The 21,240-nt window shown below is 47.6% G+C and overlaps 1 protein-coding gene and 3 long non-coding RNA genes across 6 annotated transcripts in view; 2 read left to right on the top strand and 2 right to left on the bottom strand.

The window, feature by feature from the left end:
• The window catches only part of LOC127538801 (serine/arginine repetitive matrix protein 2-like), a 4,677-nt gene extending 4,223 nt beyond the window's left edge, over positions 1–454 (top strand). The window contains exon 6 of the mRNA XM_051962542.1: positions 1–454. This exon is cut by the window's left edge and continues 44 nt beyond it. Within this exon, the coding sequence (XP_051818502.1) occupies positions 1–454 (454 nt within the window).
• A 3,105-nt stretch (positions 455–3,559) lies between these two features.
• On the bottom strand, positions 3,560–20,648 carry LOC127539109 (uncharacterized). 3 transcript variants are annotated; one of them, XR_007947841.1, is made up of 6 exons: positions 20,410–20,648; positions 19,701–20,081; positions 14,152–14,304; positions 13,369–13,413; positions 5,212–5,288; positions 3,560–3,734 (listed from the first exon to the last, which is right to left on the bottom strand). It is a non-coding gene; the product is annotated as an uncharacterized LOC127539109 (long non-coding RNA). The 3 variants fall into 3 exon arrangements; XR_007947839.1 differs by having other exon boundaries at positions 5,212–5,285; positions 20,410–20,647; XR_007947840.1 differs by lacking the exon at positions 13,369–13,413 and having other exon boundaries at positions 5,212–5,285; positions 20,410–20,645.
• On the bottom strand, positions 6,742–8,117 carry LOC127539106 (uncharacterized). The gene is made up of 2 exons (XR_007947833.1): positions 8,022–8,117; positions 6,742–7,633 (listed from the first exon to the last, which is right to left on the bottom strand). It is a non-coding gene; the product is annotated as an uncharacterized LOC127539106 (long non-coding RNA).
• Positions 7,641–11,213, top strand: LOC127539103 (uncharacterized). Its single transcript, XR_007947830.1, has 3 exons — positions 7,641–9,280; positions 10,054–10,159; positions 10,936–11,213. It is a non-coding gene; the product is annotated as an uncharacterized LOC127539103 (long non-coding RNA).
• Positions 20,649–21,240: the final 592 nt, after the last annotated feature.

Genomic DNA, 21,240 nt, shown 5'->3' with positions numbered 1-21,240 from the left:
CCGGGACCATCCTGAAATCCACGCCGACCTCCTGGAACTCAAGCTCGGGCAACCCCAACAGAAACGATCCCTTAGGACTTCCGGAAAACCACAAATCCGCCGGAAAACGCCGGCCCACCGCGGCCACCGACCAGGGTCCGCCGGGGATCTCCCCCGACAAGCCCCACCCGAGAGGACGACCCGCTGCGGAGCTCTCGAGGGGGCGCTACGGCCCGCTCGATGCGCAGCTCCGCCAGAGACTAAGTCCGAATTTTCGCCGCCAGAGACTAAGTCCGAATTTTCGCCGCCAGAGACTAAGTCCGAATTTTCGCCGCCAGAGACTAAGTCCGAATTTTCTCCTCCAGAAACTAAGTCCGAATTTTCGCCGCCAGAGACTAAGTCCGAGAGTGCTCCTTCTCCACCCCCACCCCCACCCCCACCCCCACCCCCACCCCCGTCCGAGCCACAGCAATAGCTCGTGACCACGCCAGGACCCTAACAACATTTTCTTCCCCTTCGCCCTTTTTTTATTTCCCCCCCCCCCCCCCCGCAGTCACACGCAGAAATAATTCTCTACTCACAAAGGGGGGGGGGGGGGGGGGGGGGGGGAAAGAACTAACTCTCTAACCTCCCACCTTCCCCCGCCCAGGGGGAAAAAAATTGTAAGTTTACTGCCCCCCCCCCGCCCCCCCCCCCCCTCAATTCTTTTTTTTTTTTTTTTTTTCCCCTGCAGTCAGGCGCAGAAATAACTCTCTAACCCCCTCCCTCCCCCGCCCAAGGGGAAAAAAATTGTAAGTTTACTGCCCCCCCCCCCCCCGCCCCCTCCCCCGGGCATCCTTTTTTGTTTGTTTGTTTGTTTGTTTGTTTTAACCGTGCAGTCGGGCGCAGAAATTACCCCCGCTCGCCCAGGAGGAAAAAAAAAAAAAAAAAAAAAAAAAAAAAACTTGTAAATTTACTTTTCCCCCCCCCCCCGCCCCCCCCCCCCCACCCCCCCCCCCCCCCTCAATTCTTTTTTTTTTTTTTTTAATCTCCTGCAGTCAGGCGCAGAAATAACTGTCTTAACACACACACACACACACACACACACACACACACACACACGCCCTGGGGGAGGGGGGGGGAATTGTAAGTTTACTGCCCCCCCCAATCCTTTTTTTTTTTTAATCCCCTGCAGTCAGGCGCAGAAATAACTCTCTAACTAACACACACACACACACACACACACACACATCCGCCCTGGGGGGGAAAAATTGTAAGTTTACGGCCCCCCCCGCCCCCCAGTCCTTTTTTTTTTTTTTTAATCCCCTGCAGTCAGGCGTAGAAATAACTCTCTAACTAACACACACACACACATCCGCCCAGGGGGGAAAAAAAATTGTAAGTTTACTGATTCCCCCCCCCCACCCCCCCACCCCCGCATCCTTTTTTGTTTTGGTTTTAACCGTGCAGTCAGGCACACAAATAATTTTCTACCCTCGGCCAGGAGGGAGAAAACACACACACACACACACACACACACACACACACACACACCCCACACCCACACGCACGCACGCACGCACGCGCGCGCGCCCACGCCCACCCGCCCAGGGGGGGAAAAATTGTAAGTTTACTCTCCTCACCCCAGCCCTCACCCCCGCATCCTTTTTTGTTTGTTTGTTTGTTTGTTTGTTTGTTTTAACCGTGCAGTCGGGCGCAGAAATTACCCCCGCTCGCCCAGGAGGAAAAAAAAAAAAAAAAACTTGTAAATTTACTTTCTTCCCTCACCGCCCCCCACAATCTTTTTTGTTTTTTTTATCCCCCGCAGTCAGGCGCAGAAATAACTCTCTAACACAGACACAGATATATATATATATATATATATACATACATACATACATACACACACACACACACACACACACACACACACACACACACACCCCCGCCCAGGGGGGAAATAAATTGTAAATTTACTTTTCCCCCCCCCCCCGCCCCCTCCCCCCATCGCATCCTTTTTTGTTTGCTTGCTTGTTTTAACCGTTCAGTCAGACACAGAAATAATTCTCTACCCCAGCTCCCGGGGGGAGGGGGGGGGAGGGTGCGGGGCGGCAGGCAAACGGATTTCATTTTTCCAATGGAACATAGTTTTCCACATTCATTTTTGTAAAACTGTGCTCTGAAATTTTCTCCCTCCCTCCCTTTTATGCTTGCCCTAGGATGCAACCTTTCTTGAGACCAGATTCCCACCCCACCCCACCCCACCCCACCCCCGTGTAAAGTATATTTTCCCCCTATATTTCTTTTTAAAGTATTGTATTTTTCTAAGTACCCAGAAAGTTAGACTCCAACATTCATTCATTCATTCATTCATTCATTCATTCATTCATCAGTTCCAATGTTTTCTTCCTTTCTCCCTCTGATCTGAGCATCATCCCGGCCCCGGGAATCCATCTCTCTTGCCAGCTGATCGACTCCCCACCCCACCCCCTTCCAGGGGAGAAAAAGAAAACAACCACCGCGAACGAGTCGTTTGCCTCTCTTTTTAATTTTTAATTCTAAATCCTCACCCTGACTCCTGTTTCTTATCACTCCACCCCATTCCGTACCATTCAGATGGCAAGAAAGCCCTAAGAAACTCATTATATATAAGAAATCCCAATAAAACATTTCCCACGTTATTGGGAGAGAGGGGGGAGGGGGCTAAGTAAGTACAAGAGATACAAGGTTTCTTCCTTTTCTTCTCGAGTTGGTTCCATTGCATGCGCCTCATGCAAAAACCGTTCGCTGTCATGAAATCAAAATGATCTGTTCTGGGTCAATTTTCCCCTCCCAAATTCCTCTCTTCTTTGATCAGTCTTCCCTTAGTCTCTTGGTTCCGACAGGTCCCTTTCTCAAAATCCCCTTCCTTGGCTTTGGCTATGACCCTGAATCCCTAATTCAGGTAACCCTTTTTGGATCTGATCTCGGTATAAAGACAGAGTGAAATGTGGTCTGGGTCTAGTTTCTGCCACCCTGCTTTCCAGTGTTCCAGGAAGTTGTTGTTGTTGTCGTTGTCGTTTGTTGTTTGTTGTTGTTTATTGGGGGGGGGGGGGGGGGTGAAGGAGAGGGGTTAGTCCAATACCGATTGCCTGGCATTGGAGCTTGGAGCTTAGTCTTTATCAAACACTTTCTCCTTCATATTCCTTACCTAAACTGTTCCACAGACCAAGCACTACTTTGGGGGTTTCAATTTCTTAAATACATTGGAAATCTAGTTAGTAAATGCTAAGACTACTCCCTTCTCCATAACTGCTCTTTTTTTTTTTTTTTTTTTTTTGGATACTGTTTGAATTCATTATGCTTCCACCAAAAATGAATGAATCATATGGTTTCTTAACTGGAACTGGAAGTGGCCATAAGGGAAAGAATCTTGGAAGTCAAAAGTTTTTATTTCTTTGTTAGTTTTAAAGCAGCTCATACCTCCCATAGTTTTCTTTCCTAGAATATTTGAATTTTGTTTCAGTTTTGTCTGGGGAAACTCATCAATGTCTTCTTCCAATTTTTCTTGGCTAAATAGGGGTTCTGTAAGTATTCCATTTGTGTGTGTGTGTGTGTGTGTGTGTGTGTGTGTGTGTGTGTGTGTGTGTGTGTTTGTGGGGCAATTTATATTTTTGTTAATATGCATTCTTTTTGTGGAGATCTTCCTTCTTCTTCAATATCAAATCAAACCCACAGCAATGGCTTTGCTTTCATCTTTGTGGATTGTTCATTCATCTTTTTCATTTTGGATCTTGCTGGTTTGAATTGGGGGAAAAAAAAAAAAAAAAAAAGACAATTAGCCAATTATTTATCTCTTAATTTCTCTCCCTGACCCCATAGCCAAATCCCCAGCTCCTAATCCTTATTTTCTCTGAGTTCAGCATTGAGCATTTTCCAAGGTGGCTTTTAGTAAACTATTCACGCAATTCGTTACTTTCTTCTCTCTCCCCCTCTTCCTCAGCAGCAACTGTATCAAGCACCACAACTACAGTAAAGAAAACCCATAGAAGCAATCAGAACAAAGCTTTGCCTGCATCCCTCAGATCAACCAGAGGGACTTGCTTTCTGAATCCCTGTGGTTTTTTAGGGGGAACACCTTGGCCTGATTGGGGGGGGGGGGGGGGAGGGAGGGAGGGAGGGAGGGAAACAAGCCAACCCCTTCCCTGCCCCCCCCCCAAGAAATTCATTGATTTCCAGTCCTGGAGCAAGCAGCCAACTTAATCTCTAGTTCCTGAACTATACCTAATAGCAAAGTTCTAAATCAGAGGTAATTAGCCCTTTGGCACAAAGCCTGACCGGCAAGTAGCAAACATTGAATATATACTTATGTGCTTAATATAACATGGTAGTAGTATGTAATATATCTACTAGACATATAATACTACACTATGACATAGTAATATAACACTATACTGAATGTATGCCCCCCCCCAGTTCATCTATCTAATACCAGAATCCACAAACTAAAAGAAAAAATGAATTTTTTATTTCAATTTATCATTTTGAGTACCACTACTAGGACCCCTCCCTCCACAATCTCTTGCTGGAAAATACATCCCCCTCCCACTCCTCCCCACTTCCCCTCCTCAGAGCCCTTAAACTCAGGGATACCCAAGCTGGGAGGGGGGGGGGGGGGGGGAGGAAAAATAAGATTCCTTCTTGCCAAGAGGAGGAGACAAGTTACAACTCTTCAGGCTTTGCAGAATTAAATGGGAGGCCCAGGTAGTAGAGAGAAGAAAGAAGAACAATTGGGGGGAAAGGGGTGGGAATGGGGGGCGCTTTTATCCTCGGTAAGAAGTTGCTGTCCCTATGAACTTATTTCAGAATGCTATTATTTAAACATTTTAAAATGGGGGGTGGGGTGGAATATATGAAAGTAGACACTGATTGCAAAGGTGGCATTGTCACCAAATCAATGTGGGTACAAAGATAAGCTTTTAAGCCAACTCTTGTGTGAAGTTTTTGTTATGTTTTGTTTTTTAAGAAAGAAAAATGGAACAGCAAAAATGAATTAATCATATGGCTTCTCAATGGCAGCTGAAGGTGAGGATAAGGCAAAGAGTATGAAACTCAAAAGGTCTCTTGTCTTTCTTCTTCTTCTTCTTCTTCTTTTTTTTTTTTTTAAAGAAACAAATGTAAACACATTGTTCTAAATGTAACTGAGGAAAATTTTTAAAGAAATATATTTCTTTACATATAAAAATGCATGCATACACACATGAATGAACGAACCCATAGCAGTTACTGTCTTTAAAGGCAAACACTATTATAGCAAAGTAGGCTTGGGGCATCCATGGCACCAGGTCCTGCTGGGGAAAAAGAAAAAAATTTTAAAAATGAGGAAAATTCCCCTATGCCCACGAAAGACCAAGAGAAAACTTTTAGTAACATAGTATCATTGTGTTCCTTATTTTCAAAAGTTCAGAGCCCCCACATTGTGAATAACTGCTTAAGAAGCATGTTCATAACACTGGGAAATGAATATAAACTGCTTGCATTTTTTGTTTTTCTTCCCGGGTTATTTATACCTTCTGAATTCAATTCTCCCTGTGCAACAAGAAAACCGTTCGGTTCTGCACACATATGTTTTTGTTTTTTTTTTTTTTTTTTTTAAATAAATTTTATTTTATTTAATAATAACTTCGCATTGACAGAATCCATGCCAGGATAATTTCTACACGACATTATCCCTTGCAATCACTTATGTTTCGTCTTTTCCCCCTCCCTCCCTCCTCCCCCCCCCCCCAGGATGGCAAGCAGTCCTATATATGCTAAACATGTTGCAGTATATCCTAGATACAATACATATTTGCAGAATGCACACATATGTTGTATCTAGGATATACTGCAACCCATTCAACATGTAAAGGACTGCTTGTATCTGGGGGAAGAGGTGGAGGGAGGGAGGGAGGGAGGGGAAAAATCGGAACAGAAGTGAATGCAAGGGATAATGCTGTAAAAAATTACCCTGGCATGCGTTCTATCAATAAAAAGTTATTTAAAAAAAAAAGAAGAAGAAGAAGAAGAAGAAGAAGCATGTTCATAGAAGCCAGTGCAAGGGATAATGTTGTAAAAAACTACCCTGGCATATGTTCTGTCAATAAAAAGTTACATATATTGAAAAAAAAAGAAAAAGAAAAAGAAAAAGAAAGAAAGAAATGACCAGAAGGATGAATAGAGAGTAACGTAATAAGGTTCCAGGAGGGAGGGAGGGAGGGAGACAGAGACAGAGAGACAGAGGGAGTGTGTTTGGGGGAGTGGAAGAAAGGGAGTTTTGAACCCGGTTCCAGGTCCCAGAGATTTTTCCAAAAGCTACGCTGAAAGGGACCCAGCTTGGCCCACTCAGACAAACCTGTTTCCTTTCTATTTGGGTCCCAGGAAGCTATCTAGGAGGCCTAGTGGTTTCTAGGGGTGTTGAAAAAGCCAGGGGACCCCACAAGTTTGGCCCCAAGGCTAAAGATTTTCCCAGACTGCCCTTTCCACAGGCCAAAAGCAGCCACGCAGACAGATCCCTATTGCTCAAAGTCTTTCTGTTGCAAGTCCCAGGACCAAATGGGAGAGAGAGACAGGAGCACTTCCTTTCAGGAGGACAAAGGGAGGTGTTCACCTTTTTCAGCCAGGTCCTAGAGCTTTTTCCAAAGTTCTCTTCAGGGCAAAAAGCTGATTACAGCCACATAGACCCACACCCTTGGCCCATTTAATTCTTTTAATCTTATTTATTTTTTGTTTGTTTTTGTTTGTTTGTTTGTTTGTTTTTTAGAGTAACAAGGCCCTAGGAGGGAGAGAGACAGAGAGACAGACATGGAGAGGCAGAGAGAAAGGGGGACTGTGGTTGGGGGGAGCAGATTAAAGGGAGTTTTGAACCCGGCTCCAGGTCCCAGAGAGTTTTGCAAAAGCCACACTGAAAAGGACCCAGCTTGGCCCACTCAGACAAACCTGGCTTTCTTTCCATTCGAGTGCCAGGAATCTAAATAAGAGGCCTAGTGGTTTCTAGGGGTGTTGAGAAAGACAGGAGACCCCACAAGCCTAGCCCCCAAGGCTAAAGATTTTCCCAGACTGCCCTTTCATAAGCCAAAAACATGCCGCACAGACAGATAGGCCTATTGCTCAAAGTTTTTCTGTTGCAAGTCCCAGGACCAAATGGGAGAGAGAGACAGGAGCACTTCCTTTCAGAAGGGGAAAGGGAGGTGTCCACCTTTTTCCCAAAGCTCTCCTCAGGGCACAAATCTGATGACAGCCACATAGAGCCACACCCTTGGCCCATTCAATTTTTTAACATTTTATTTATTTATTGGGGGTTTGTTTGTTCTTTAAGTTTTTTTTGTTTCTTTGTTTGTTTGTTTGTTTGTTTTTTGTTTTTTAAGGGTAACAAGGGCGGGCAGGGGACAGAGAGAAAGAGAGAGAGAGAGAGAGAAAGGGGGAGTGTGTTTGGGGGGAGCGGATTAAAGGGAGTTTTGAACCCGGCTCCAGGTCCCAGAGAGTTTTGCAAAAGCCCCGCTGAAAAGGACCCAGTTTGGCCCACCCAGACACACCTGGCTTTCTTTCCATCCGGGTCCCTGGAAGCTCAGGAAGAGGCCTGGTGCTTTCTAGGGGTGTTGAGAAAGACAGGGGATCCCACTAGAGCTTTTCCAAAGTTCTCCTCAGGGCCACAAACCTGATGACCGCCACATAGAGCCAGACCCTTGGCCTGCGTAGTTTTTTAAAATTTTACTGATTTATTGACGGATTGATTTTTTTTTTTTTTTTTTTAAGGGTAACAAGGGCCCGGGGGAGAGAGAGACACAGAGAAAGAGACAGAGAGAAAGGGGGAGTGTGTTTGGGGGGAGCGGATTAAAGGGAGTTTTGAACCCGGCTCCAGGTCCCAGAGAGTTTTGCAAAAGCCCCGCTGAAAAGGACCCAGCTTGGCCCACCCAGACACACCTGGCTTTCTTTCCATCCGGGTCCCTGGAAGCTCAGGAAGAGGCCTGGTGCTTTCTAGGGGTGTTGAGAAAGACAGGGGACCCCACTAGAGCTTTTCCAAAGTTCTCCTCAGGGCCACAAACCTGATGACCGCCACATAGAGCCAGACCCTTGGCCTGTGTAGTTTTTTAAAATTTTACTGATTTATTGACGGATTGATTTTTTTTTTTTTTTTTAAGGGTAACAAGGGCCCGGGGGAGAGAGAGACACAGAGAAAGAGAGAGAGAGAAAGGGGGATTGTGTTTGGGGGGAGCGGATTAAAGGGAGTTTTGAACCCGGCTCCAGGTCCCAGAGAGTTTTGCAAAAGCCCCGCTGAAAAGGACCCAGCTTGGCCCACCCAGACACACCTGGCTTTCTTTCCATCCGGGTCCCTGGAAGCTCAGGAAGAGGCCTGGTGCTTTCTAGGGGTGTTGAGAAAGACAGGGGACCCCACTAGAGCTTTTCCAAAGTTCTCCTCAGGGCCACAAACCTGATGACCGCCACATAGAGCCAGACCCTTGGCCTGTGTAGTTTTTTAAAATTTTACTGATTTATTGACGGATTGATTTTTTTTTTTTTTTTTTAAGGGTAACAAGGGCCCGGGGGAGAGAGAGACACAGAGAAAGAGAGAGAGAGAAAGGGGGATTGTGTTTGGGGGGAGCGGATTAAAGGGAGTTTTGAACCCGGCTCCAGGTCCCAGAGAGTTTTGCAAAAGCCCCGCTGAAAAGGACCCAGCTTGGCCCACCCAGACACACCTGGCTTTCTTTCCATCCGGGTCCCTGGAAGCTCAGGAAGAGGCCTGGTGCTTTCTAGGGGTGTTGAGAAAGACAGGGGACCCCACTAGAGCTTTTCCAAAGTTCTCCTCAGGGCCACAAACCTGATGACCGCCACATAGAGCCAGACCCTTGGCCTGTGTAGTTTTTTAAAATTTTACTGATTTATTGACGGATTGATTTTTTTTTTTTTTTTTTTTAAGGGTAACAAGGGCCCGGGGGAGAGAGAGACACAGAGAAAGAGACAGAGAGAAAGGGGGAGTGTATTTGGGGGGAGCGGATTAAAGGGAGTTTTGAACCCGGCTCCAGGTCCCAGAGAGTTTTGCAAAAGCCCCGCTGAAAAGGACCCAGTTTGGCCCACCCAGACACACCTGGCTTTCTTTCCATCCGGGTCCCTGGAAGCTCAGGAAGAGGCCTGGTGCTTTCTAGGGGTGTTGAGAAAGACAGGGGACCCCACTAGAGCTTTTCCAAAGTTCTCCTCAGGGCCACAAACCTGATGACCGCCACATAGAGCCAGACCCTTGGCCTGTGTAGTTTTTTAAAATTTTACTGATTTATTGACGGATTGATTTTTTTTTTTTTTTTTAAGGGTAACAAGGGCCCGGGGGAGAGAGAGACACAGAGAAAGAGACAGAGAGAAAGGGGGAGTGTGTTTGAGGGGAGCGGATTAAAAGGAGTTTTGAACCCGGCTCCAGGTCCCAGAGAGTTTTGCAAAAGCCCCGCTGAAAAGGACCCAGCTTGGCCCACCCAGACACACCTGGCTTTCTTTCCATCCGGGTCCCTGGAAGCTCAGGAAGAGGCCTGGTGCTTTCTAGGGGTGTTGAGAAAGACAGGGGACCCCACTAGAGCTTTTCCAAAGTTCTCCTCAGGGCCACAAACCTGATGACCGCCACATAGAGCCAGACCCTTGGCCTGTGTAGTTTTTTAAAATTTTACTGATTTATTGACGGATTGATTTTTTTTTTTTTTTTTTAAGGGTAACAAGGGCCCGGGGGAGAGAGAGACACAGAGAAAGAGACAGAGAGAAAGGGGGAGTGTGTTTGGGGGGAGCGGATTAAAAGGAGTTTTGAACCCGGCTCCAGGTCCCAGAGAGTTTTGCAAAAGCCCCGCTGAAAAGGACCCAGCTTGGCCCACCCAGACACACCTGGCTTTCTTTCCATCCGGGTCCCTGGAAGCTCAGGAAGAGGCCTGGTGCTTTCTAGGGGTGTTGAGAAAGACAGGGGACCCCACTAGAGCTTTTCCAAAGTTCTCCTCAGGGCCACAAACCTGATGACCGCCACATAGAGCCAGACCCTTGGCCTGTGTAGTTTTTTAAAATTTTACTGATTTATTGACGGATTGATTTTTTTTTTTTTTTTTTAAGGGTAACAAGGGCCCGGGGGAGAGAGAGACACAGAGAAAGAGACAGAGAGAAAGGGGGAGTGTGTTTGGGGGGAGCGGATTAAAGGGAGTTTTGAACCCGGCTCCAGGTCCCAGAGAGTTTTGCAAAAGCCCCGCTGAAAAGGACCCAGTTTGGCCCACCCAGACACACCTGGCTTTCTTTCCATCCGGGTCCCTGGAAGCTCAGGAAGAGGCCTGGTGCTTTCTAGGGGTGTTGAGAAAGACAGGGGACCCCACTAGAGCTTTTCCAAAGTTCTCCTCAGGGCCACAAACCTGATGACCGCCACATAGAGCCAGACCCTTGGCCTGCGTAATTTTTTAAAATTTTACTGATTTATTGACGGATTGATTTTTTTTTTTTTTTTTTTTTTAAGGGTAACAAGGGCCCGGGGGAGAGAGAGACACAGAGAAAGAGACAGAGAGAAAGGGGGAGTGTGTTTGGGGGGAGCGGATTAAAGGGAGTTTTGAACCCGGCTCCAGGTCCCAGAGAGTTTTGCAAAAGCCCCGCTGAAAAGGACCCAGCTTGGCCCACCCAGACACACCTGGCTTTCTTTCCATCCGGGTCCCTGGAAGCTCAGGAAGAGGCCTGGTGCTTTCTAGGGGTGTTGAGAAAGACAGGGGACCCCACTAGAGCTTTTCCAAAGTTCTCCTCAGGGCCACAAACCTGATGACCGCCACATAGAGCCAGACCCTTGGCCTGTGTAGTTTTTTAAAATTTTACTGATTTATTGACGGATTGATTTTTTTTTTTTTTTTAAGGGTAACAAGGGCCCGGGGGAGAGAGAGACACAGAGAAAGAGAGAGAGAGAAAGGGGGATTGTGTTTGGGGGGAGCGGATTAAAGGGAGTTTCGAACCCGGCTCCAGGTCCCAGAGAGTTTTGCAAAAGCCCCGCTGAAAAGGACCCAGCTTGGCCCACCCAGACACACCTGGCTTTCTTTCCATCCGGGTCCCTGGAAGCTCAGGAAGAGGCCTGGTGCTTTGTAGGGGTGTTTGAGAAAGACAGGGGATCCCAGAAGCCTGGTCCCAAGGCTAAAGACTTTCCCAGATTGCCCTTTCCACAGGCCCAAAGCATGGGCGCAGAAAGATGCCTATTGCTCAAAGTTTTTCTGTTGCAAGTCCCAGGACCAAATTGGGGGGGGGGGGGGGGGGGGGGGGGGGGTAAGGGGGGGAAGGAAGAGGGAGAGGAAGAGAGAGAGTAAGGGGGGGTGGGGGGTGGGGGGTGGGGGGAGAGGAGCACTTCCTTTCAGAAGGAGAAAGAGAGGTGTCCACCTTTTCCAGCCAGATCTAAGAGCCTTTTCCAAGGTGGCTTTGAGTTATATATTCTCCCAATTCCTTACTTTCTTCTCTCCCCGCCCTCTCTTCCTCAGCAGCAACCGTAGCGAGCAAGATCACAACAACTACAGGGAACAAAACCCACAGAAGCAATCACAACAAAGCTTGGCCCGCCTCCCGCAGATTGTGGTCGGCACCTAGAACCAGCGGGACTTCCTGTAGTTTTGTTTTTTTTTTTTTTTTTTTTTTTTTTGGGGGGGGGGGGGGAATCCCTTGGCCAGCTGGAGGGAGCAAAGGGAAGAATAGGGAAATAAACCAACCCTTTTTTCTCCCTTAAGACATTCATTGTTCTCCAGTCCTGGAGTAATCAGTCAACTTAATCTCTAGCCCCTAGGCTACACCTAATAGCAAAGTTCTAAATCAGGGGTAATTCTCCCTTTGTTACAATGCCTGAATGACAGGTAGCAAGCATTGAATATATACTTATGTGCTTAATATAACACTGTAGTACTATGTAATATATCTACTAGACATATAATACTACACTGTGACATAGTAATAGAACACTATACTGAATGTCCCCACCCCCCCCTCCAGTTTACATATCTAATACCAGAATCCACAAGCTAAAAAAAAAAAAAAAAAAAAAAAAAAAATTAAAATTTTTGTTCAATTGATTATTTTGAGTACCACTACTAGGACCCCTGCCTACACAATCTCTTGCTGGAAAATACTCTCTCCCCATTCTTCCGTTCCCCTCCTCAGAGCCCTTAAACTGAAGGATCCCCAGGCTGGAAGGAGGAAAAAAAAAAAAAAAAAAGTAAAACAAAGGTTCTTTCTTGCCACGAGGAGGAGACAAAGTACAACTCTTCAGGTTTTGCAGAATTAAATGGGAGGCCCAGGGGTGATAGAAAGAAGAAAGGAGAACGATTGGGGAGGGGGGGGGGGGAGGGGAGGAAGGGGGCGGCTTTTATTCTCGAAAACAAGTTGCTGTCCGTAAACTAATCTATTTATTTAGTGCTGTCCCAATCAGACTTCCAAGAAAGTATTTTAATGACCTAGAAAAAATAGCAACACAATTCATATGGAAGAACAAAAGGTGGAGAATTTCAAGGGAATTAATGAAAAAAAAAAAAAAAAATTCAAATGAAGGCGGCCTAGCTGTGTGCCTGATCGAAAACTATATTATAAAGCAACCGTCACCAAAACCATTTGGTATTGACTAAGAAATGGATGAGTTGATCAGTGGAATAGGTTAGGTTCACAATGCAAAATAGTCAATAACTGTAGCAATCTAGTGTTTGACAAACCCCAAGATCCCAAGTTTTGAGAAAAGAATTCATTATTTGAGCAAAACTACTGGGAAAACTGGAAATTAGTATGGCAGAAATCAGGTATTGACCCACACTTAACAGCATATACCAAGAAAAGATCAAAATGGGCCCATGAAATATTATTGTTCTGTAAGAAATGACCAGCAGGATGAATACAGAGAGGCTTGGAGAGACCTTCATGAACTGATGCTAAGTGAAATGAGCAGAACCAGGAGATCATTATACACTTCGACAACGATATTGTATGAGGACATATTTTGATGGAAGTGGATTTCTTTGACAAAGAGACCTGAGTTTCAATTGATAAATGACGGACAAAAGCAGCTACACCCAAAGAAAGAACACTGGGAAACGAATGTGAACTATCTGCATTTTTGTTTTTCTTCCCGGATTATTTATACCTTCTGAATCCAATTCTCCCTACGCAACAAGAGAACTGTTCGCTTCTGCAAACATATATTGTATCTAGGATATACTGCAACATAGCCAACATATAAAGGACTGCTTGCCATCTAGGGGAGGGGGTGGAGGGAGGGAGGGGAAAAAAATCGGAACAGAAATGAGTGTCAATATAATGTAATTATTAAATAAAAAATAATAAAAAAAAAAAGAAAAAAAAAAAAAATGGGCCCATGATTTAGACGTAAGGATCGAGATCATAAACAAATTAGAGGAACATTGGATACTTTACCTCTCAGACTTGTGGAGGAGGAAGGAATTGGTGACCAAAGAAGAACTAGAGAGCATTATTGAACACAAAATGGGAAATTTGGATTACATCAAATGAAAAAGCCTTTGTCCAAACAAAACTAATGCCAACAAGATTAGAAGGGAAGCAACAAACTGGGAAAACATTTTTAAAGTGAAAGGTTCTGATAAAGGCCCCATTTCCAAAATATAGAGAGAATGGACTACTTTATAAGAAACCAAGCCATCCTCCCTTTGATAAAGGGTCAAAGGATATGAACAATTTTCAGATAATGTGAAATTGAAACTCTTTCCACTCCTATGAATGAGTGTCCCAAATCACTGTTGATCAGAGAAATGCAAATTAAGACCACTCTGAGATACCACTACATCCCTGTCAGATGGGCTAAGATGACAGGAAAAAAAATAATGATGACTGTTGGAGGGGGGATGCGGGGGAAACTGGGACACTGATGCATTGTTGCTGCAGTTGTGACCGGATCCAACCTGTTCTGGAGAGCAAGCTGGAATTCTGCCCCCAAAGTCATTAAACTGTGCATACCCTTTGATCCAGCAGTGCTACTACTGGGCTTAGACCCCAAAGAGATACTGAAGAAGGGAAAGGGACCTGTATGTGCCAAAATGTTTGTGGTAGCCCTGTTTGTGAAGGGATGCCCATGCCTTGGAGAATGGTTGGGTAAAATGTGTTATAAGAATGTGAAGGAATATGATTGCTCTGTAAGAAACGATCAGCAGGATGAAGACAGAGAGGCTTGGAGAGACTCACATGAACTGATGCTGAGTGAAAGGAGCAGAAGCAGGAGATCATTACACACTTCAACAACGATACTGTCCGAGGATGGATTCTAATGGAAGTGGATGTCTTCGACAAAGAGAAGAGCTTACTCGGTTCCGGTTGGTCAATGATGGACAGAAGCAGCTACAACCCAAAGAAAGAACACTGGGAAATGAGTGTAAACTGTTTGCATTTTTGTTTTTCTTCCCGGCTTATTTCTACCTTCTGAATCCAATTCTTCCTGTGCAACAAGAGAACCGTTTGGTTCTGCACACATATATTGTATCTAGGATACACTATAACATATTTAACATGTATAAGCCATGTCAAATGCCATCTAGGGGAGTGGGTGGAGGGAAGAAAGGGAAAAGTTGGAACAGAAGCGAGTGCAAGGGATAATGTTGTCAAAAATTACCCAGGCATATGTTCTGTCAATAAAAAGTTACAATAGAAAGACAAGACAAGACAAGACAAGACAAGACAGGACAGGACCAGCAGGATGAATACAGAATATTGTAATAAGGTCCTAGGAGGGAGGGAGGGAGGGAGGGAGGGAGAAAGAGACAGAGAGAGACAGACAGAGAGAGAGACATAGAGACACACAGAGGGGGGGCAGAGAGAGAGAGAGAGAGAGAGAGAGAGAGAGAGAGAGAGAGAGAGAGAGGCAGGCAGGCAGAGGGGGGGGGGGGCAGGCAGAGGGGGGGCAGGCAGAGGGGCAGAGAGAGAGAGAGAGGGGCAGAGAGAGAGAGAGGGGGAGAGAGAGAGAGGCAGAGAGAGAGAGAGGGGGGGGGGGCAGGCAGAGGGGGGGCAGGCAGAGGGGCAGAGAGAGAGAGAGAGAGAGGCAGAGACAGAGGGGGGGCAGAGAGACAGAGGAGGGGCAGAGACAGAGAGAGAGAGAGAGAGGGGGGGGGGCAGAGAGACAGAGGGGGGGCAGAGACAGAGAGAGAGACAGAGAGAGAGAGGCAGAGAGAGAGAGAGAGAGAGAGAGAGAGAGAGAGGCAGAGAGAGAGAGAGAGAGACAGAGAGAGGCAGAGACAGAGGGGGGGCAGAGAGACAGAGGGAGGGCAGAGACAGAGAGAGAGAGAGAGAGAGACAGAGAGAGAGAAGAGAGACAGAGGGGGGGCAGAGAGACAGAGAGGCAGAGAGACAGAGAGAGAGGAGAGAGAGAGAGCAGAGAGAGAGAGGGGGGGGGGCAGGCAGAGGGGGGGCAGGCAGAGGGGCAGAGAGAGAGAGAGAGAGAGAGGCAGAGACAGAGGGGGGGCAGAGAGACAGAGGAGGGGCAGAGACAGAGAGAGAGAGAGAGAGGGGGGGGGGGCAGAGAGACAGAGGGGGGGCAGAGACAGAGAGAGAGCAGAGAGAGAGAGGCAGAGAGAGAGAGAGAGAGAGAGAGAGAGAGAGAGAGAGAGAGGCAGAGAGAGAGAGAGAGAGAGACAGAGAGAGGCAGAGACAGAGGGGGGGCAGAGAGACAGAGGGAGGGCAGAGACAGAGAGAGAGAGAGAGAGACAGAGAGAGAGAGAGAGAGAGACAGAGGGGGGGCAGAGAGACAGAGAGGCAGAGAGACAGAGAGACAGAGAGGAGAGAGGCAGAGAGGCAGAGAGCAGAGAGGCAGAGAGGCAGAGAGGCAGAGAGGCAGAGAGCAGAGAGGCAGAGAGGCAGAGAGGCAGAGAGGCAGAGAGGCAGAGAAAGAGACAGAGACAGAGAGAGAGACAGAGAGAGAGACAGAGACAGAGAGAGAGGCAGAGAGGCAGAGACAGGGGCAGAGAGGCAGAGACAGGGGCAGAGAGACAGAGACAGAGAGAGAGGCAGAGACAGAGACAGAGGGGGGGCAGGCAGAGGGGGGGGGCAGGCAGAGGGGCAGAGAGAGAGAGAGAGAGAGAGAGAGAGAGAGAGAGAGAGAGAGAGGGGCAGAGACAGAGACAGAGGGGGGGCAGAGAGAGAGAGAGAGGGGCAGAGAGAGAGAGAGAGAGAGAGAGAGAGAGAGAGAGAGAGAGAGAGAGAGAGAGAGACAGAGAGAGAGAGAGAGAGGCAGAGACAGAGGGGGGGCAGAGAGACAGAGGGGGGGCAGAGACAGAGAGAGAGACAGAGAGAGAGAGAGGCAGAGAGAGAGAGAGGCAGAGAGAGAGAGAGGCAGAGAGAGAGAGAGAGGCAGAGAGAGAGAGAGAGAGAGAGAGAGAGAGAGAGAGAGAGAGAGACAGAGAGAGAGAGACAGAGAGAGGCAGAGACAGAGAGAGGCAGAGACAGAGGGGGGGGGCAGAGAGACAGAGGGAGGGCAGAGACAGAGAGAGAGAGAGAGAGACAGAGAGAGAGAAGAGAGACAGAGGGGGGGCAGAGAGACAGAGAGGCAGAGACAGAGAGGCAGAGAGGCAGAGACAGAGGCAGAGAGGCAGAGACAGAGAGAGGCAGAGACAGAGGGGGGGGGGCAGAGAGACAGAGGGAGGGCAGAGACAGAGAGAGAGAGAGAGAGACAGAGAGAGAGAAGAGAGACAGAGGGGGGGCAGAGAGACAGAGAGGCAGAGACAGAGAGGCAGAGAGGCAGAGAGGCAGAGAGGCAGAGAGGCAGAGAGGCAGAGAGGCAGAGAGGCAGAGAGACAGAGAGACAGAGAGACAGAGAGACAGAGAGACAGAGAGACAGAGAGACAGAGACAGAGACAGAGACAGAGACAGAGAGGCAGAGAGGCAGAGACAGGGGCAGAGAGGCAGAGACAGGGGCAGAGAGGCAGAGGCAGGGGCAGAGAGGCAGAGGCAGGGGCAGAGAGGCAGAGGCAGGGGCAGAGAGGCAGAGGCAGAGAGAGAGAGGGGGGCAGAGAGAGAGAGAGGGGCAGAGAGAGAGAGAGGGGCAGAGACCAAGACCGAGACTGATAGGGGGAGTGTGTTTGGGACAGCGGAAGAAAGGGGGTTTTAAACCCAGCTCCAGGTCCCAGAGATTTTTCCAAAAGCCACAGTGGAAAGGGCTAAGCTTTTGAAATATTTTAGAGGGGTGGTTTCATAAATTCTTGAGGGCAGAAGGAGTTAGGAGTCAGGAAGTCTGATCTCCCCCTCATCTTGAGTCTCACATTGACAATTTATAGCCTTAGTTGCAAAGCCCCACCCTCACCCCACTTGTCCATTAAGACCGAGGACCATTTGCTCTAAGAGGATTGAGGCAGAACAATTAGGGAAACTCAGTCAGGACAGTTAGGGAAACTAGGGCAAGGAAACTGAGGTAGAACAGTTCAAAGAGACTGTGGATGTCAGTTCATGTAAGTCTCTCCAGGCCTCTCTGCGGTCATCCTGCTGATTGTTTCTTAAAGAAGAATAATATCCCATAACATTCATAGACTGTCACTTATTCCATCATTCTCCAAGTAATGGGCGGCCACTCAGTTTCCAGTGCCTCGCCACTCCCAAAAGGGTTGCCACAGATATTTTTACTAATGGGGAAAGTCCCTTTCCCACCTTTCAGATCTCTTTGGGACATAAACCCAGTAGAAACACTGCCGGATCTAAGGGGAACTCTTTGGGTATAGTTCCACTTTGCTAAAGACCATTTGAAAAAGGGAAAATGTTGCTTAAGACACACAGAACTGATTTTTCATAAGTCTATCTAGAGTAATCTAAGGGATTGTAGCAGGGGAAAAAAAAAAAAAAAAAAAAGAGGGAAGGTAAAGGAAGCAGGGCCAGGGGACCTTTAAGTGTTGGGACCCAGGCAGAAAAAAAGGGGGGGAGGGGAAAGGAGAGAATGAGAAATCAAGGAGCGTTTTTAGCTAGCTGCCTCCCCTCGTACCCCAAGAAATAAAAACTACAGCAAGCCTTACCTCAGAAACTTCTTCCCTTGTATCTCAAAGCATCTATTTAGCTTTCCCGTGGACCACCTCCCATCGTTTAAGGCAAGTATTTCACCCAATGTACTATTTATTCCGTTGGAGGCAGAGACAGGGCAGAGAGGCAGAGAGAGAGAGAGGCAGAGAGAGAGAGAGAGGAGAGAGAGAGAGGGGCAGAGAGACAGAGAGAGGCAGAGAGAGAGAGAGAGAGACAGAGAGAGGCAGAGACAGAGAGACAGAGAGAGGCAGAGACAGAGACAGAGACAGAGACAGAGAGGCAGAGAGGCAGAGACAGGGGCAGAGAGGCAGAGACAGAGAGACAGAGACAGAGACAGAGAGGCAGAGGCAGAGAGAGAGAGAGAGGCAGAGACAGAGAGGCAGAGACAGAGACAGAGACAGAGAGGCAGAGACAGGGGCAGAGAGGCAGAGACAGAGAGGCAGAGACAGAGACAGAGAGACAGAGAGAGGCAGAGACAGGGGCAGAGAGGCAGAGACAGGGGCAGAGAGGCAGAGACAGGGGCAGAGAGGCAGAGACAGAGAGAGGCAGAGAGAGAGAGACAGAGAGACAGAGACAGAGACAGAGACAGAGACAGAGACAGAGACAGAGACAGAGACAGAGACAGAGAGGCAGAGGCAGGGGCAGAGAGGCAGAGACAGAGACAGAGACAGAGACAGAGAGGCAGAGACAGAGGGGGGGCAGAGAGACAGAGACAGAGAGACAGAGGGGGGGCAGAGAGACAGAGAGACAGAGACAGAGAGACAGAGAGACAGAGACAGAGAGAGAGAGGGGCAGAGACCAAGACCGAGACTGATAGGGGGAGTGTGTTTGGGACAGCGGAAGAAAGGGGGTTTTAAACCCAGCTCCAGGTCCCAGAGATTTTTCCAAAAGCCACAGTGGAAAGGGCTAAGCTTTTGAAATATTTTAGAGGGGTGGTTTCATAAATTCTTGAGGGCAGAAGGAGTTAGGAGTCAGGAAGTCTGATCTCCCCCTCATCTTGAGTCTCACATTGACAATTTATAGCCTTAGTTGCAAAGCCCCACCCTCACCCCACTTGTCCATTAAGACCGAGGACCATTTGCTCTAAGAGGATTGAGGCAGAACAATTAGGGAAACTCAGTCAGGACAGTTAGGGAAACTAGGGCAAGGAAACTGAGGTAGAACAGTTCAAAGAGACTGTGGATGTCAGTTCATGTAAGTCTCTCCAGGCCTCTCTGCGGTCATCCTGCTGATTGTTTCTTAAAGAAGAATAATATCCCATAACATTCATAGACTGTCACTTATTCCATCATTCTCCAAGTAATGGGCGGCCACTCAGTTTCCAGTGCCTCGCCACTCCCAAAAGGGTTGCCACAGATATTTTTACTAATGGGGAAAGTCCCTTTCCCACCTTTCAGATCTCTTTGGGACATAAACCCAGTAGAAACACTGCCGGATCTAAGGGGAACTCTTTGGGTATAGTTCCACTTTGCTAAAGACCATTTGAAAAAGGGAAAATGTTGCTTAAGACACACAGAACTGATTTTTCATAAGTCTATCTAGAGTAATCTAAGGGATTGTAGCAGGGGAAAAAAAAAAAAAGAGGGAAGGTAAAGGAAGCAGGGCCAGGGGACCTTTAAGTGTTGGGACCCAGGCAGAAAAAAAGGGGGGGAGGGGAAAGGAGAGAATGAGAAATCAAGGAGCCTTTTTAGCTAGCTGCCTCCCCTCGTACCCCAAGAAATAAAAACTACAGCAAGCCTTACCTCAGAAACTTCTTCCCTTGTATCTCAAAGCATCTATTTAGCTTTCCCGTGGACCACCTCCCATCGTTTAAGGCAAGTATTTCACCCAATGTACTATTTATTCCGTTGGAGCCTGTGGAAGCCAGGCTCTTTGATCGCTTCGGCTGAAAAGCTCTCCTTCTCTTCCCGTTCCCGTTTTGCCTCTGCCCCTCTCTCCATAAGGGTCCCCTCGATGAAGACTTTCACTGCCCTTGAAGCTCCTCTGAAGGAACAGACTGTAAAGCAGCCAGCATTCCTTCCATCTCTGAGAGTCCGCAAACCTTTTCTCTCTATTCCCCCTGCAAACATTGTGTCCGGAGCCGCCTCAGCCCGCCGCCTCTGCCTCTGTCGGGCTTTTAACTCCTGTGGGAAGGAGAGGAGGGGAGTAGGGAGGGTGAGTGGGTGGATGGGGCCTCTGGGAGCCAGGCAGGCAGCCTCATCATCTCAGCTGAAGCTGATGTCAGAGAGATTTTTGAACAGAAACTCCAGGTGGTTTTGGTTAGATCCGATCAGGTCTTTCCCCTCCTGCCAAACACACACACACACACACACACACACACACACACACACACACACACACACACACACACACACACACACACACACACACACACACACACACACACACACACGTTCAGAGTTGTGGCAAGCCAAATCCCTGGCCCTCACGAATATGGCATGACATTGTTACCAGGCTTATCTTCCTCTCCAGAAACTCCAGAGCATAGGCAAAAGCCATCAGCGCCTTCCCAAGCTGAGCTCATTTAGCTTCATTAGGCCCTGCTGATGCACCCATACCTCCGGGATCCTGACAGGGCTTTTCTGAGTAAAGTGAGAGAAAAGCAGAAAAGGAAGCACTATCTGGAAATGAGGAGAAAGTTTTGGTTTTCCAAACTGAAAATCGGGTTACTGTTGTTACTGATGCGTGTGCGCTCTCTCTCTCTCTCTCTCTCTCTCTCTCAATGAATAAATAAATGAATGAATGAATGAATGAATGAGTAAAGGTGGGGTGGCAAGAAGGGCAGCATGAGGGTTTCAGAGCTGACTGCTGTGCTCTTTCTCTCTTGTGAAATCTCTATGTGATTCCTGGCCCCCGGTTATCAGAACTTCACGGGTTCCAAGGGCACAGCCCTGTTGAAGTAAAAAGAAGTTTTGTTTGTCTTCATTTGTGAAATGGAAGTTTAGAGGTGGTGGGGGAGGGGGGGGAATGAGGGTTGGGGATGGGGCTGCAAAGTCTCCCAAAGTTAAGGAAAAGCTTGGAGGGATTGTGGGGTGTAGGATGAAGCAAGAATTTCTTCACAAAAGGGCTTGGGCCTTGATTCAGGGAATGAATGAATGAATGAATGAATGAATGAATGAATGAATGAATTCCTCTTTCCTGGTCCCTGTCTGCCTGTCTCTCTCCTTCTTCCCAGCACAAACGGGCTCTGTGATTCACTAGAAAATGTTCATAGAGTGAGTGCCTTAGTTGTTCAGTGATTCACTAGATGAAGAAGTACCCTCGTGTTTTAGGCTCAGTAAC

The sequence above is a fragment of the Antechinus flavipes genome, chromosome 5, assembly GCF_016432865.1.
Source record: "Antechinus flavipes isolate AdamAnt ecotype Samford, QLD, Australia chromosome 5, AdamAnt_v2, whole genome shotgun sequence".
Classification (NCBI taxonomy): Eukaryota; Metazoa; Chordata; class Mammalia; order Dasyuromorphia; family Dasyuridae; genus Antechinus; species Antechinus flavipes.
This window is presented reverse-complemented; position numbering and strand designations above follow the sequence as displayed.